Source organism: Onychostoma macrolepis, chromosome 13 (assembly GCF_012432095.1).
Source record: "Onychostoma macrolepis isolate SWU-2019 chromosome 13, ASM1243209v1, whole genome shotgun sequence".
Classification (NCBI taxonomy): Eukaryota; Metazoa; Chordata; class Actinopteri; order Cypriniformes; family Cyprinidae; genus Onychostoma; species Onychostoma macrolepis.
In genome coordinates this window covers 28136620-28154378 of record NC_081167.1, presented here as the reverse complement: position 1 = coordinate 28154378, position 17759 = coordinate 28136620, and the positions used below count along the sequence as shown (strand labels likewise).

Below are 17759 nucleotides of genomic sequence, written 5' to 3'. Positions count from 1 at the left end.
CAGTTGTAAAAAAAATAAATAAACAAAAATTATTGGAGTACATTTTGTAAGAAATTACTATTTCAGTCTTTCAACTTAAACATTTGAGCTTTATTTCAATGTGTTACTTGACGGTTCATTGTTATTTGTGAAATTTATGAGTGAAAATTGTTTCAATAGTATCTAAATTTTGATCCAAAATAACTTCTTCACCAGTAACAATATATTCAAATATTTTCAATTACTACACAATTAGAAAGTAGTGATTTTTAATTAATTAATTTATTTATTTATCATCTCTAAAGAACTCAAAATCAACAGACAATGAGTACAAAAAAAAAGCTTTGGTAAAATTCAGCTACATGCTGTGTATGTGAATAAGCAGTGAACATGCACTAGATGGATGTCTCTGTCCATTTCATTGCTTTTTGCTGTTTTCATTTTTTAAAGGGGTCATATGATGCGATTTCAAGTTTTCCTTTCTCTTTGAAGTGTTACAAGCTGTTTGTGCATAGATAAGATCCCTGAAGTTGCAAAGACTAAAGTCTCAAAACCAAAGAGATGTTCTTTATCAAAGTTAAAACTTTGCCACGCCCCCTAAAACGGTTCATTTAAACACGCCCCCACATGTCTACGTCACGGTGTGGGGAGATTTGCATAACACCACCCAAACGTACACGCAATGAAAGAAGGCGTAACTTTTATTCTCGCTGTAGTATTGTTGCTGCCACGTCCTGGAGACGCTGTGTTTCGTTGTGAAAGCGAAACTACTTTGTTTGGCCTTCCAAATTATGTACACAACTAGAAATCATGTTAAGTTATATTTACAACAATGTTCCAGAAAAGTACAACGCAAATATTCGAGTGTGTGCAGCGCATTTTACGGAGGACTATTTCCTGAACCTGGGAGAGAGTAGCCTACAATGTGAACACTATGAATGGCTGTGAACACTATAAAGTGGGGCAATTCCAACGTCGCAAGGACAGTCTGGTGCTTCTGACTCACAGCCTGTAAGTACGTTTCGATATTTAAAGAATTTGCCACTGACTATTCAAATGCGAGTTTTGAGCAGTGTAGAGTAGTGCTTGTTTGGCGTTTCTACGATCACACATGAAGACATGGTGTTATCCCAGCAGGCACCAGATGTCTATGTAACGTCAGGTTGACGTTGGACATGACGTCGGACAGACGTTGCATTTTGGTTGAAAATGAAAACCGGGTTGATGTCAATATTTGACGTCAATTTGACGTTGACTTAACGTTGGATTTTGGTTGCACAACCTAAAAACAACAAAATCTCAACGTCAGCTGACGTCGGTATTGTACATCGATTTAACATTGACATTAGACGTTGAATTTACATTGAATTTCCAATTCAGGACCATAGACTGTAAAAAGGCCGGGACACGGCATCACAACATGGTAAGGGGTGTAACATTTCCGTCTCACGCTGGAGGTATTCGGACCAATCACAATGCACTGGATAGCTGGCCAATCAGAGCACACCTCGCTTCTCAGAACGATGAGCTTTGTAAAAATCAGCGTGTTTCAGAAAGGCAGGGCATGGAGGAGCAACAATAATGAACAGTATGTGGAAAATAATGTGTTTTTTGAACCTTGAACCGCGTAAACACATTGCATTACACCAAATAATGTTCTTTTTAGCAACATCATATGACCCCTTTAAAACGTTTAAAACATGTATATAGACTACAGTTGAGCTCACTGATTGTTTGGTCTGAAGAGCCTCAAGTTTAAAAAAAATTGTGTATACTTTCATGAATGGCATGATAAAACTTCTCTCAGAGTCAGAGTTGAATTAAGTCCCACAATACATTTTTTCTTGCTTCTTGTTTAAGAAGCCGTCACCAAGATTTACATCAGTCTATCACAGCTTCAATTTCATTACACTTTACTACAAATTATACAATTATTATAATTTTTTTTTTCAAGCTAAAACACATTGCCTTAATTTAGCACTGTTCCTTTAAGAGCAGCCTATGCTTCTTCCTGTTCAGATTGAGGTTTTACTTCTTTGAGCACATTGCACGCAGGCACAAAAATCTGTTCCATTTCTGTTGTTTGTTTGCATTATTTTATTATATTCAGTAACGTAGTTGACAGTGGAGTGACTGATACCTGACGGTGATTCGCAAATTAAAACCACCACCTGTGGAATGCCAGCCAAGTTGTGAGTCTGTCTAACTCTACTGTATCTAACTTGGTGAATAAAACTACAAGATTTAAAAATGCAATACCGGGTACTGGGCCCAGATGTAATAAAAGTATGTGTGTATAGGTGAAAAATAAAATTAAAGGTATTTTTCCACACTCTACATCAGCAGGTACCAGTTGTTATGGCTGTTTTGTTTTAATTGGTTGAGTAGGTCTACACAAAATACTTTTATAGGCCTACCACTCCTGGGGGAGCTGACAAACACAGGAGACAATGCGGTGAATACATAAAGTATGATCTCAACTTGTTTGTCAGGCTCTTGTGAGTGTTTTGAGAATTGTGCAGCAGGGTGTATTTACAGTAGGGCAAATATAGGACTGTGTGTTTCTAAATATTACATGTATATGTATAATGCTTTTCAGTATGATGCAGCTATATAGTGACATTTTCAGAGGCAGGAAATACGGATCATTATTTTTACTTTCATTTTCATTTTGTCATGTTTGTATAGGAGCCACTCCCATTCCGATTTCAAAAGTTTCAAAACCCCTGTTATTCTACAGTGAATCTTCCACTGCATTTAAAAGCATCAAAATGGCAGAACATGTCTTTGATACTCAAAATCCTTTAAATTGCCCAATCTGTCTGAATCTGCTTAATGACCCAGTGACTACAACTTGTGGGCACAGTTTCTGTATGAAGTGTATAGATGATTCTTTGAGACGAGCTCACAGCTGCCCTACATGCAGGACGACATTCAACCAAAGGCTGACTCTGAGCAGAAGCACTATCCTGGCTGAAATTGTAGAGGGAATGAAACAGGAAGTTCCAGCTGGGCCTGGAGATGTGAAGTGTGATGTATGTAAAGGGAGAAAACTCAAAGCTGTCAAGTCTTGTTTGGTGTGTTTGGCTTCATACTGTCAAACTCACATTCGGCCTCATTACGAGTCTGAAGCTTTCAAAAAACACAAGCTGGTAAACGCTTCCCCAAATCTACAGCAGCAGATCTGCTCTCAACATCATAAAGCACTGGAGGTTTACTGCTATAATGACTGGAAGTGTATTTGTATAGTTTGTATGGGGAATCAGCACAGTGGACATCTAACAGTCTCAGCTGCAGCTGAAATGGCTAAAAAACAGGTAAGATGATGTGATATGTATTTAAGCGATGACATACAAGAGATTATATTATATAGCGAATATAGGCCAAAATACTAACACAAAATTTCATTAAAAAAAGAAAAATAATTTATTCATTAAATTCATTAAGTGCTGTGACATTTCCATTAAATAATATAATACCAGACCATATTTTTCCTCTCTATGAGAAGGAGTAGCTCAATAAGTTTACATGAAAGAAATGTGTAATTATAAAGTATATTTAAAGTACAGTATACAGGACACAAGAAATTATCAGCGTCAAAACGTAAAATTAAAAGGAAGAAGCAATTTTTAGGTTACACTTTATTTTCTTAGTCCACTTTAGACATTCAATTAACTATAAATAACTTTGCAACTACATGTCAACTAAATGCCAAGTTCTGTCATGAAACTCTAGATGGCGCTGGCTGATGAGTCGTTAACACAAACTAATGATATCCACAGCGTTAAATTCCTTGGCACAAGCTAATTGGTTCATGTTGCATGTGCAGCCAAAGAACTTGCTGCTTCTCATTTAAATGGCTGGTTAGCATTCACTAGAGCAGTTCCCCAGTGCACTTTCAGAGATCCTCTAAAACCCTCCACTTGCCCAGCTCCATAATCTGCTATGGTTTTTTTATATGCTATTTGTGCAGCAGCAGTTGTCATGACAGAACTCTCATTAATTTGCAACTGCATGTCAACTAACTTTCATTAGAGTATTGGTACACTCTTAGGTTATGGTTAGGGTTACAAGTTGATGTGCTTGCAAAGTAATGTATAATCAGTTGACTATCTGTTGGTGGACCATCAAAATAAAGTGTTACAATATATATATGTAAAAATTTAAGACCATTGTTAACAACAGATGGCAAGCGGGATAATTAGATCATTGTCTGCTAGGAAAAAGGGCTTCCTGTACAAATGTAAATAGGTCCTGTTAGAGAACACTGATTTCATTCAGTAGTTTTTAAATTGATTGTTACTGTTTCGTAAGTCATTTAAGAAATTATTCTTATTGATTGCAAATGCATTCACAGGAGGAACTGAAAAAACAAAAGATGGATTTCTCTGAAAAAATCAAATACATAAGCAGGAAGGTCAAGGAATTTCAGGAGGCCAAGGATTCTCATAAGGTAAATGTGATTGACTGCTTTTAAAGAGGTTTTGAATGGGGCAAAAGGAAAAGCCAAACAGCAGTAAATACTAACAAATCAAATACAAGTCATATACATTTATACATTTACAACACATTTTAGTATTGTTTATTGTATTTATTAACTTAGATTGTGTATACACACACACACACACACACACACACACACACACACATATATATATATATATATATATTAGGGTGCATCAAAAAACACAATTCTTGAATTTTGATATGGCTGGGTGCTAAAAGTGTTCCAATATATGTAGAAACAACACATGCAAAATATTTTTCCAGTACATGATGATTTAGGGGTGCCACCGCACATCTGTTTTTGTTGGATAAAGTGGTTAACAGTGCTCAATGGTCGCCATTGAGATCTGAGGTAAACAATACTACAGCTCAAGAAAACTGAGGTGATCTTTCTGTTTGAGGTGATCTTTCTGTGTTGGGTATGTATTATTACATATTACTATCATATCTGTAGTTGTGTCTTTGTATACTTATTTATCATAAGTCATTTAAGTCATATTTATAGGTATTTGGTGCTCATTACATCTAGCTAACGTTAGTTTGCCAACCACAGTTAGCTATCTATGTTAGCTAAGCTTAATAGCTTAACATCAACAGTATTCTAGAGTGGACAATGTCATATTCAGTGTATACAGTGGGTACGGAAAGTATTCAGACCCCCTTAAATTTTTCACTCTTTGTTATATTGCAGCCATTTGCTAAAATCATTTAAGTTCATTTTTTTTCCTCATTAATGTACACACAGCACCCCATATTGACAGAAAAACTCAGAATTGTTGACATTTTTGCAGATTTATTAAAAAAGAAAAACTGAAATATCACTAAGTATTCAGACCCTTTGCTGTGACACTCATATATTTAACTCAGGTGCTGTCCATTTCTTCTGATCATCCTTGAGATGGTTCTACACCTTCATTTGAGTCCAGCTGTGTTTGATGATACTGATTGGACTTGATTAGGAAAGCCACACACCTGTCTATATAAGACCTTACAGCTCACAGTGCATGTCAGAGCAAATGAGAATCATGAGGTCAAAGGAACTGCCTGAAGAGCTCAGAGACAGAATTGTGGCAAGGCACAGATCTGGCCAAGGTTACAAAAACATTTCTGCTGCACTTAAGGTTCCTAAGAGCACAGTGGCCTCCATAATCCTTAAATGGAAGACGTTTGGGACGACCAGAACCCTTCCTAGAGCTGGCCGTCCGGCCAAACTGAGCTATCGGGGGAGAAGAGCCTTGGTGAGAGAGGTAAAGAACCCAAAGATCACTGTGGCTGAGCTCCAGAGATGCAGTCGGGAGATGGGAGAAAGTTGTAGAAAGTCAACCATCACTGCAGCCCTCCATCAGTCGGGGCTTTATGGCAGACTGGCCCGACGGAAGCCTCTCTTCAGTGCAAGACACATGAAAGCCCGCATGGAGTTTGCTAAAAACACCTGTATAAGATGCTCTGGTCTGATGAGACCAAGATAGAACTTTTTGACCTTAATTGGGGAGAAAACCAGGCACTGCTCATCACCTGTCCAATACAGTCCCAACAGTGAAGCATGGTGGTGGCAGCATCATGCTGTGGGGGTGTTTTTCAGCTGCAGGGACAGGACGACTGGTTGAAATCGAGGGAAAGATGAATGCGGCCAAGTACAGGGATATCCTGGACAAAAATCTTCTCCAGAGTGCTCAGGACCTCAGACTGGGCCGAAGGTTTACCTTCCAACTAGACAATGACCCTAAGCACACACCTAAAATAACGAAGGAGTGGCTTCACAACAACTCCGTGACTGTTCTTGAATGGCCCAGCCAGAGCCCTGACTTGAACCCAATTGAGCATCTCTGGAGAGACCTAAAAATGGCTGTCCACCAACGTTTACCATCCAACCTGACAGAACTGGAGAGGATCTGCAACGAGGAATGGCAGAGGATTCCCAAATCCAGGTGTGAAAAACTTGTTGCATCTTTCCCAAAAAGACTCATGGCTGTATTAGATCAAAAGGGTGCTTTTACTAAATACTGAGCTAAGGGTCTGAATACTTAGGACCATGTGATATTACAGTTTTTCTTTTTTAATAAATCTGCAAAAATGTCAACAATTCTGTGTTTTTCTGTCAATATGGGGTGCTGTGTGTACATTAATGAGGAAAAAAATGAACTTAAATGATTTTAGCAAATGGCTGCAATATAACAAAGAGTGAAAAATTTAAGAGGGTCTGAATACTTTCTGTACCCACTGTAGATGTCTCATGTTTATTGAGAGTAGCATTGTATTTGTTACAGTAAATTAACATGATGTTGCTCATTGGAGCAGACTCTGGCACAGACTGAGCAATTAAGTTTTATGTTTAGTTAGTGTCAGCTCTTACCATTTAGGCCCTGTTAGTTGCCAGTGAGTTAGCCACTAGAGAGGGTTTGTTCTTTTAAGTGTGTCAGTATCGCCTTGTGTTTAACAATAAAGTCAATTAAACTTCATATGTGTGTCCGACATCCATCACTGCTGCACAAAATTCAGGGTAAGACCACGTGAACATGTCCCATTGACCTCCATTCATTTTGTCTATAGGACAAATTAATGGAGAATCTTGAAAGTTGAATTCTGAGAAATGCCCAAGTTGCACAAAGGGCAAACAAACAACTTTACTTTGATAACCCTATAGAACATGTTACTGTATAAAAGTTCACTGTACTCAACATTTCCAGGTCAACCTTTTGGCAATTAGACAAAAAATTGCACATTTTTCGAAATTTCGCCAAAGTTCATGTGTTAGGTGGCACCCCTAAATCTCAGTGGAATTCCTCAAAACTTTGCAAAAGTAATTTTTATGTTAATTGGAACAAAATGCAATGCCAGCCAAATTGATATTTTGAAATTAAAATTTCCCATTCAAATTTGATGCACCCTAATATATATATATATATACACACACACACAAACACACACACACATACATACATACATACATACATACATATATATATATGCATATATGGTTTTCCATGGTTTTCTATATCAGGACATAATAAAAAGTTGTCTGGTCCTTGGCAGGTCTTACAATTTGGAAAATAAAACCTCAGATGAACAACAAGACATCATGTTATTTAATTAACCCAAGTTAAGCCAAAATAGAAAAGCCATGTGTGACAATGTTAGGACACCCTATGATTAAATTACCTCTAGATCCACTTTTAGCAGCAATAACTTGAACATTCTAAATATCTCACATCGTTCTGGAGGAATTTTGGCCCACTCTTCTTAACAACACTGTTAGACATTTCAAAGGGTTTTTACAGTAACTTACTGGCAACACTGTGTAATTACGATTTACAGTAATAAACTGTATTTGATTTACAGTTGAAAACTATACTGTTTTACCGTAAATGACTGTAAAAATAATCCAGTTCATCAGTATACTACTGTAATTCATTCATTGTAATATAGATTTCATTAGATTTTATCATTTTTATATATAATTAATTTTATTTTTTACTCTACATTAAATTCATTCATTTTACTATGGCATTCAATTAAAACAGACACAATAATTTCAAAATATCAAATTCTTTATTTAAAACATTGTATGTAAAACACTTAAAAATACAATCTTCCAATGCTGGAACAGTGCATCTTCACCATTTCTCCTGTCTTAGGATGTTTTGCAGTGCATTATGTTGTATCCTCTGGATTTGTCCTCACAAAAATACATAGCCATCCGCAAAACCCAGGTGCTGCTCCAAAACGTGTCCACCACCTTTGCTCACCGTCCACTTTGTTAGTGAAAGAAATGACACACTTTTAAAAGGCAAACCCCATATAAAATACACAAATCTCTCAAAACTATAGTTGTTCTCTTACCATGAATTATCAGTCTCAGGGTGGCTGGCATGCTCATGTCTTTCTCGATGCTTCATTGCAGTTGCCTTTAAAACACAAATACAAAAAAATGCAGTAAATCTTAAATTATATTAAAAACTATAACAAACTAATTCTAATTCTAGTTTTGTTTGTTGTTGGTTTTTTTAAGAAAGTGACTTTTTTTCAGAGAATAATTCTGTCTACACTGAATGCGGTGAGACATGATGTGACACAACAATTCCCCAACAGTAAACTGATGCCCCATTGGATTTCCGATGTACTCCATATGCGAGAGCCACTTCTGAAATGAAGGACAAATTAATTTGCAATATTTGTTGAGTCCAGTGTAGACAGCTTCTAGCTGTTGCGATGCAATGTGGAAACTGCAACCTGTTGGAAAACTCCAACACTTATTATGGGTGCTATGGCCTGGTCACATATATCACAATCCTGGATGGATGTTTGTGCAAAATTTTACACTCTACAAACATGGAATGTAAACACTAGTTAATTGCAGATTAGCTGTGTAATGTTCATTATTGGTCAGACATTTCTAGTTGATATTTCAAAGTCACTTCAGAGCAGTGAAAGCAAAACAGCATCTGTTCATCAAATAATTTTGACTGTACAGATTGTGTCAGACTCTTCAGGAACCAACTAAAAAATGGCTTACTTTATAGTTTCTTTCTGCTTATTAAGGATAAGTATGGATTAAAGGAAGCATTTTAACATCAAAACATTACAAACTAACATTTTAGCTATATTATGTTTCCTGGCACAGTGTGTGAGAAGTTTTATTATCTAAGTGCTTTATTATGTTCTGTGTTTCCGTGTGTTGACAGCGCTCTGCACAGGCAGCAGTGGAGCACAGTGACAGGACCTTCAGTGAGCTCATCAGCTATATTCAGAAAAAACGAACTGATGTGAGACAAATGATCAAAGCTCAGGAAAAGAAGGAGATAGCACAGATCAGTGATCACAAACAGGAACTAGACCAGGAGATCAGTAATCTGGAACAGGAGATTGATCAAATGAAGCTGATTTTACATACAGAGGATCACATTCATTTCTTCCAGGTATAAAAAGTATAATCTAGAGAAACTTATTTTTTTTTAAATGAACAGTGTTATTATTGGTTATTATTGGTCTTATTGGTTTTTCTTCCAATTACAGAATTACTCTTCTCAATCTGGAGTGTATTTATACACAACTTCACCCAGGGATGTTAATGACCTCTTGACATTTGAGAATGTTGAAGAATCTGTCTCAGAGTTGACAAACCAACTGGTCAATCTCTTTGAAGAGCACATGGACAAAATAACAAAGAAAGGTAAAGTAACACTGTCAAGAACCATTCAGATTTTTACAAGTATGTAGTAGAAATGAAACGGTATGATTTTTCATATCACGATTAGTAAACATAAGGATCATTTTTATCAATATTATCAATCGTTAAAATGTGCTGGAAGTGTTCAAAAAGTACTCATACACACTAAAATCATTTCAACAAGTTTTATATTGAAAACCAACAAAGAACAAATAAAATTAGCAGCACTATGCACTTTTTGTTTGAGTAAACATTAAAATAATAACATTAAAAATTATGGCCGATTTTAAACAAACAAAAAATATTGGTTGGGTGACTTACAATGGATAACATGTTATCTACTAAGATGTACTGCATATGCAAATAAAGTTTTGAAAAAAAAACAAAAAACACATATAAATCATTTTTAAGGAGAAGGATGTCAAAATGATAATTATAGGCTTTTTTTTCCTGCTCCATCAACAATTCTACATAGTTTACCATATACATCTGAAGTGTTGAGATTTTTTGAATGCGCATTAGCTTGCTTTCCATCTACCAGTTAAGATTTACAACAAAAATGTGGTCCAATTTTCATATTGGTCTGAACACAAATGGCAGACATGCTGAATGAAAATGAAGGAACAGCAGAAATAGAGCTGTTTCCCTGGTAACCTCTGTAAACAAAGCAGCGTTGCACTTATACACGATTTCTTTATTGCGCATTGCATGGAGGGAAGATGAAAAGCAAATGACATTGAAGCTTTTCTGAAGACAGTCAGTTCACCCTTATACATTAAATTTTTCATAAATTCTTTCATATGCTTTCTCTCAGCGATCTGTCTTCCTTCATGTTTTCACACAAAATGCAACCTACGCTGCATGTTGAGCTTTGTTAGACTCTGTCACATGAACCACCGCAATGCGTACACAGACTGCTCCCAGTCTGCTCCGGTCCAGAGAAACGATAGCATGGAGCGGCTTGTATGCGTGAATCGGCGTAGACCACAAAATGTATCGGACCCATTTGGATTCTACACAGAATGCTATATTTTATAGCGCTATGGATGAGATTGTGGCTGTCATATGCTGTCAAATGCAGCTTTACCAAGCTCAACGGCTCTGGCCCAAGCTGTGATATAAACAAAATGCTATTAGCTATTTTAAACATGGGGTGGGACTGCTTGATATGTCCCTACGCCCTGCCTTCCTGATTCAGTTGAAATTACTGTACATCAACACATAAGATGCGTTCCGGTTGACAGGGTCCCTACGCAGTATTCACTGCTTCCAACACCCTCAGCACAGGAAATCTGTTGAAAGTGGACTTCGCTGACAATAATCTCCCATTTGGAATGCCCTGGAACGTCATCAAAGAAAGGCAATGAAAGGGTCACGCAGATTATGATATAACAATTAAATATTGTGATTTATTTTACTTTCAAATTTAAATACATATACAATTATGTATTTAATAAATATAGTCAAAATATACATGTTTAGACTGTTAACAGATTGTAGTGGTCTCATCTCGTATGCTTTCTTTCCCACATGCAGCCTCATAGTTAACTCTCCTGAGGTAAATAATGTAAAATAAAAAATGTCAGAGCCCCAGCTGTTTCTTGCCGGTTTTACTTAGTTTCACCTATTCATACAATATGCAAATGTAAAACAGTCATCACCATAACCATTCATAAATACTCCAATTTGTATAATAATAACAACATTTATTGCAACCCCTCCATTGCAGAGCCTTTAAAAAACTCTTTCAACGGCTCTGCTCCATCTTTAGTTCTAACTGGTGTCGTGGTGCGCAATGACAGTTGGGTGATTTTCCCCCTCCACTTCCTGTGAAGTGATGTATCAATGTTCCCTTATTCCCTTTGCCGTTTGCAGTGCCCTTCAAACTAAACATGTTCTCTTCCTTCGGATTGGAATCTCACTTAAGATGGGGGAATACCCTGTGAAGTCCACTTCACAGTCCACTTACAGTTGAATGGAATGCACCTATAGACTAATGCTGCGTGCTTCAAAGCACTTCAGTGGACCTTTTTTGTTTATTTATTTAGTTTGGCCATAAAATAATTCATTGTAATATCTTTCTTAATAGTTGCTGATGTCCAAATCTTCAAATCCACTAGGCTCCAAGAAAGTGAGTATTTTGTTTTTATTATTATTATTATTATTATTATTTTACCATTGTAGATATATCATAATTCCACATTTTAGTCCATTTATTCTTCACTCTGCTTCTTACTTCTGTTCTAATATTTCTACGATTCCAGTTGATTTGTCATCTTCAACTTCAGAATCAGAATCAGATTCAGAATTGTCTGCATTAAAAAGGAGACGGCTTTTGATGAGTTATCCATAGTGATTTTCTGAGCCCTTTTCCTCACTCTGCTGTCAGATATATACAGTTCTTGGAAGGGTGGGCAGGGGAGCACCAATCATTCTCTCAGCAGCCCAAACTGTCCTCTGCACTCTAAAAAGCATGCTGGGTTAAAAAACAACCCAATTTGGGTCATTCAGAATGAAGTTTTGAGTCTTCAAAATGAGTGTCTCTTGAGTCTTCAAAATGTCAACAAGTCTGAAATTTTACATGCAAAACATTACTTTTAACAATTATCACTTCAACAGCATAAAAATAATTAGTCTTTATTACACAACACAGTTTCCTTTGGGAAACTACATTCAGCCAGGTTAATCACAAAAAGAAATACGATGTAAATCTGTCAATAACCCACTATTAGCATCTCAAAAATGTAAATATTGTAAAACTCTTCCATAAATATGACATAACAAACTCACTGTATTAAAAGTATCTCTTCTGTTCATTAAAAGAGTCCGTTCAGACTATTTCTGAGTCAAAAACCGTGTCCGCGTATTTTTCAATGTAAGCTCTTTTCGGACTTTTTCCACCTTCCATGAAATCTCTAAATACTCCTGGACACAAACAATGAATGATGACTATAGTTTTTAAATCTTTGCTTATCATAAACTGTCTTTCACTTGCTTCCATCTGAAGACCCTGAGAAAATGGTGGCTTCTCACACTGGTGTCGTCCGTTGTTGATGCGACGTGCGTGGTCTCTTTCACGTCTGCATTCCAGATTAAGACCAATTTTCAACCCCACGTCTTTACCCAGCAGTCTCAACCCAGCATTAGGGTTAAAAAAAAAATAACCCAGCATTTTTTTTAGAGTGCGTAGTCTTCTAATTCAGACAATGAATGTGAGTATAACATAGATTATTTTGTTACCACTTAAAGGATGCAACCCATCGGATGCAAAATTCACTTTTCAAGTTGTGTGTACACATCCACCCTATAATGATAAAAATCCACCCAGTGTTTTTTTTTTTTTTTTAAATCCCTATATTAAAATCCCCTTTCTCAAATCAGGCTGTTCTGAGATTCCTGTCAGAATAACATAGTTCTGCACAGGCCGCTCCCATGATAGTTGATTGACAAGACCGTCTTACCTTAGACCCGCCCTGAGTGAGCTGAGAGCTGTCCACCATTGTGTCGACGCCGGTGCAGGGGAAGACAAGATGTCTCCGATTAAGCAATTGAGGTGTTTTGATGTTGGACGTAATAATGAATATAGCAGTCATCATTTACTCCCGACATCTGAGCCACTGAAGACGCAGAGGATTAACGTTACTTTAGTTTTGAAGGGAATGCGCCGATCTGCCTAAATGCGTCTATGTTCGTGCAGCTTTATCTACAGAAGAAGTGAGTATAACGTTTTTTATGAATCTTTGCAAACCGCCTTTCCTAATAATGTGCTAGTTAGCCAGTTTCACAGCTAAAGTAAACAGTACTGCTGGTCACCCCAAGGAAGAGAGGGGCGGGGTCAGCAGAGCTCATTAGCATTTAAAGAAACATGGACTAGAATGGCTTGCTAAAAACAGAGCTGATTTTGACATGGTAAAAGAGGTGTTTTTTGGTCGAATTTGAGATTTTCACAAAAATGAGTTCATTAAGCCCTCTTCTAGCGATCCCAATGCTCCAAATAGTAATTAAACATCTAAAATGATCTTTATTTGTACGTTTTCTGAGAGGAGTACCTTTTTCTCTGCTCACTTATGGACGACTGCTGCTGCTTCTCACTACACGTTGTAGGTCTATTGTTGCAAAGTGCAGCATTCCAGCTTTGTGAATATTCATAGCGAATTCTCGATGACATAAGTCCAAACCAGTGAAATATGATTTTCAAACCCATGCTGATGAAAACAAAACGATTGCACTGCTGACTGACATTTGCAAAGCACATGCATAAGACGCGCCTCTCCCTATAAAGTACATTATTGCAAAACATAATGTTATGTCTTACATGAACGTTTAGTAAAGGGTTGGGGATCCATGCATTACAGTAGGTCTTAATATAGATCTGTCTCAATGTTAATCAAATATTAAAAGACGGAATCACTCACTGCTCTTGATTAAACTACTGTTTATTTGCATCTTTGTTCTTATTTTTAATAACAAAGATAATATAAAAAATAACTATATTGTGATTAAAAATATAGTCATTATAGTTAAGAAAAAAATTGGAAGAAAATGTACAACGTTGCTTGGTGATTTTGCTTTGGAATCTTCAGAAAATCAAAATCAACTCTTCTAACTCTACTGCCTTCGAACAGCTGTAGCTCAGTAATTTTTTGTCCGATTCCAACAAGTCGTACATCATTTTAAAGGTATTTTAATGGAGAATGTGAAAATAACTCATTTTTGAAAATTTGCTCATTCCGACTCATTTTGCCAGCATGGGTCATAAATGTTCATATAAATGTAGTATAGATAAAATGATGATTGGGATATCGAATACATGGTAAATATACATACATTGCATTTAGAATTGCCTGTTAAATTCATGAAACTTGTAACAGTAAAAGGAAAGACAAGCATTTAATTCATTTTGGTTGAGTTTGAGTATATCTGTACATGTTAAAGGGCAAACTTAAGTGTTGATTGTGCCTGTATGTTGCAGCTTTTACTTTCCCAATAAACCTATGGAACAAGTAGCTAACTGTCTTCAGTGTCATGATGTTAGCAAAGAGTTTACCTGTCAAGTTATATACAGAACATATACCGAGGGCAGCACAGTGAAACCAAGACATTTAGGCAAGATAATGCAATGTAAGCTGGCAGATAACTATAAAAGCATTGTCACACACAGCCAGTGGACAACTATCAGATTATCAGTGTTTGGAGAAATACACCACCAGGCAACAGAAACATCTCTCATGCTTCATGTTCTTCAGCACAATCAACATCATATACTGGGTCAGCAGCAGCTAAGGCGAGAGCAGAAGCAGCAAAAGCATATCTTGCCTTCACAGAGGAGGAAGTTAAAATAAAGCTACAAAAAGCCAAGGTGAAGGCATCTATGGAAATGCTCAAGCAATAAGAAAGAGGCAGCTGCAGCAGAAGTAGAGGCGCTTGAAGCTGCTGTTGGTGGGAATACTGACAAACACAGTTGCAGGCTCAGTTTAAATTCTGCTCCCTTGGAAACCACACAACGCATTGAACAAAATGTTACTGTCCAAACCAACTGCATCTTTTCAGACTGCATCTACTGATTTAAACCTGACCCCTAGTGAAGAGATGGATCTCCTGCTGAAGTGGCTTGGCAAGAAGTCAAAAGATCATGTTGAGCAGATAAGGGCAATACATATCAGATATCCACAAGCATGGCTATGGCATGGGACAGAGGTGATCAGACTTATGGCTCAACTGAAGTAATATAAGATGCTTTGTTCAAACAAATTGACAACTTTCCTAAGATAGCCAACCAAGATTATGCTAAACTGACAAAATTAAGCGATTTGCTAATGGAGCTTCAGTCCTCTAAGGCAGAAGGAGACTTGCCTTGCTTCACTTTCTTAGACATGGCAAGAGGTGTCAATCCGATTTTGAATACACGAAAAGTGGGCATCAGTTGGTGCAGCCTGCAAGAGTACAAAGAGAAATCTCTGTACACAAGACAGGACCTTACAGAGTTCCCACTGATACTGGCGAGCTCTCAAAAAAATCTGGCGACTGCGATAAACTGTGTCCCATTCATAGAAAACGGCATCCTCTAAATGCTTTTCAGGGAAAGCCCAATGACACTAACAAGACAATTTTAAGAGAATTATGTGCTTTTAAATTCTTTTCTTCAGCATTACACATTGCACTGCAAGAACTGTAAGACTAAAGTCCAATGTTCTGAATGTAAAAAGTGAAAGCCCTGGATAGAGGTAGACCCTGCTACTGAGCATCATGGAGAGGGGGAGGACATCTCACCTCAATCTCAAGCCACCAGTGTTTGGCCTTTGGAGTGTCTTCTCACGTCGGACAAGAGGAGGGTTTTCTCACAGCAAGCGGTGGGCTGTAATTTCTTACATGTGTGAGTTTAAGAGCTGTTTATATTGAAATTATAAAATCCCTCGACACATGCAGTTTCATAAATGCTCTTAAATGTTTTCTTGCTTTGTGTAGACCTGTCAAACACATTCGTTCAGACCATGGCACAAACTTGAAGATATCTTCAAACATTGACAGCAAAACTGTGCAGACATTTCTGTCAGATCAAAGATGCACTTTGACTTTTAATCCTCCACATGCTTCCCACTGTGGCGGAACACGGGAAGAATGACTGGCTTTTCAAGAAGAACTCTTGAACTTACCCACGAGGTGCTGGTGACCTTCATGGCAGAGGTAGAAGCCATTAACAATGCTAGGCCTCTTGTTCCTGTGCCAACGGACCCTGATGAGTTGTTCTTTCTCACCCCAGTGGTTATTCTCACAAAAAAGGTGAACTCTGCACCTGCTGCACCTGCAGGTGAGTTGCAGACCTGTACAATTGCCAGTGACGGCGAGTTCAACACCTTTCCAACACATTCTGGGACAGATGCAATTCCTACCAACCCTACAGGCACGCAAAAAATGGCAGATGAGAAAGTGTTGTCCTCCTCAAGAACAGCTAAGTACCACAGAATGAATGACCTCTCTTGGACTGGTAACACAGACTTTCCCTAGCCACAATGGGAAGGTGTGTCAGGTTGAGGTCAAGGTCATCAAACCAGGAGGTTCTACACTTTTCCTGAGGGGAGTTTTTACATTTTTTCGCATCAGGTGGGGAGTGTTTTGTTAGCACTTACTGTCATGTTGTTCTGTGCGTGAAAGATATTTTGAAAAATGTCTCTGTGTTTTTGTCTGTGTAATGAAATTAGAATAAAGTTACAAAGAAAAAAAAATGTCATACAGTTTTTGAATGAAAAGTAAATGTTAACAGAATTTTCATTTGTGAAGAACCTTTTAAATAACGGATTTAAAGGCCAATCCAACAGCACAATTCAATATTTTTCCAGGTTTAGTTACCAGGTTATGTTGTGCAATGTATCTTTTGATGATTCACATCAATGGCTTGGTGGTGCTAAAACTAAAATATTGTCATATCTCTGCAACCATTTGAATAAATATATAAACAAAAAAAAATATATATATAAACAAATTAATCATAAAGAAATCTTAAATCATAAAGAAGTGATTTGCCTGACAGAGATAATTGATGCTTGACTGCCATGGGTGTTTACAATGTAACTCAAAGTGCAGATCTCCTCTGAGACTATTTTCCTGTCTGAAATATTTCTGTGTGCAAGTGTTTTTAATGGAATCACATTAAAAGTCTGTGATTTATAAACATAAATCTGTGTTGTGCAAAAGATCAAAAACATTTAAACAGGACAATGACAAACCCCTCCAAATATGACAAATTTCAGCACTAGGTGGTGCTATAACAAACATATCCTTATAATTCTGCAACCATTGATGAAGAAAGGTATCACACTAACGGTGCGTTCCAAACGGGATATATCGCCCTCCGAAGGGCACTTCGGAGTAAAAACAATCATGGCCGCCATATTGAAGGGTCGTTCCAAACCGAACTGCTCAAAACTGGCCACTTCAAAGGGCCCTTCGGAATGAAGGATTTCGAAGGGTACAACTGATGTACACTTCGGGCTCCCATGATCCTTTGTGCAGATTCTTTGCATGATGACGGAGCCTCCGTGTGGGCACGGGATGATGACGCGAAGGGCACTTCAAGAAACAGTTGTTTGGTCCCCTACACCCTTCAACC

General features: G+C 37.4%; 1 protein-coding gene across 7 annotated transcripts in view; it reads left to right on the top strand.

The window, feature by feature from the left end:
* The window catches only part of LOC131552733 (tripartite motif-containing protein 29-like), a 108625-nt gene extending 91428 nt beyond the window's left edge, over nt 1–17197 (top strand). The window contains exons 1-8 of one of the 7 annotated variants that reach the window (XM_058796723.1): nt 2020–2171; nt 2906–3296; nt 4337–4432; nt 9168–9401; nt 9499–9655; nt 11742–11783; nt 11917–16025; nt 16118–17197. In XM_058796723.1, the coding sequence (XP_058652706.1) occupies nt 2158–2171; nt 2906–3296; nt 4337–4432; nt 9168–9401; nt 9499–9655; nt 11742–11783; nt 11917–12005 (1023 nt within the window). In that variant the 5' untranslated portion in view covers nt 2020–2157 and the 3' untranslated portion in view covers nt 12006–16025; nt 16118–17197. The other 6 variants (XM_058796721.1, XM_058796718.1, XM_058796717.1 and 3 more) reach the window with 6 other exon arrangements.
* The last annotated feature ends 562 nt before the right edge of the window (nt 17198–17759 follow it).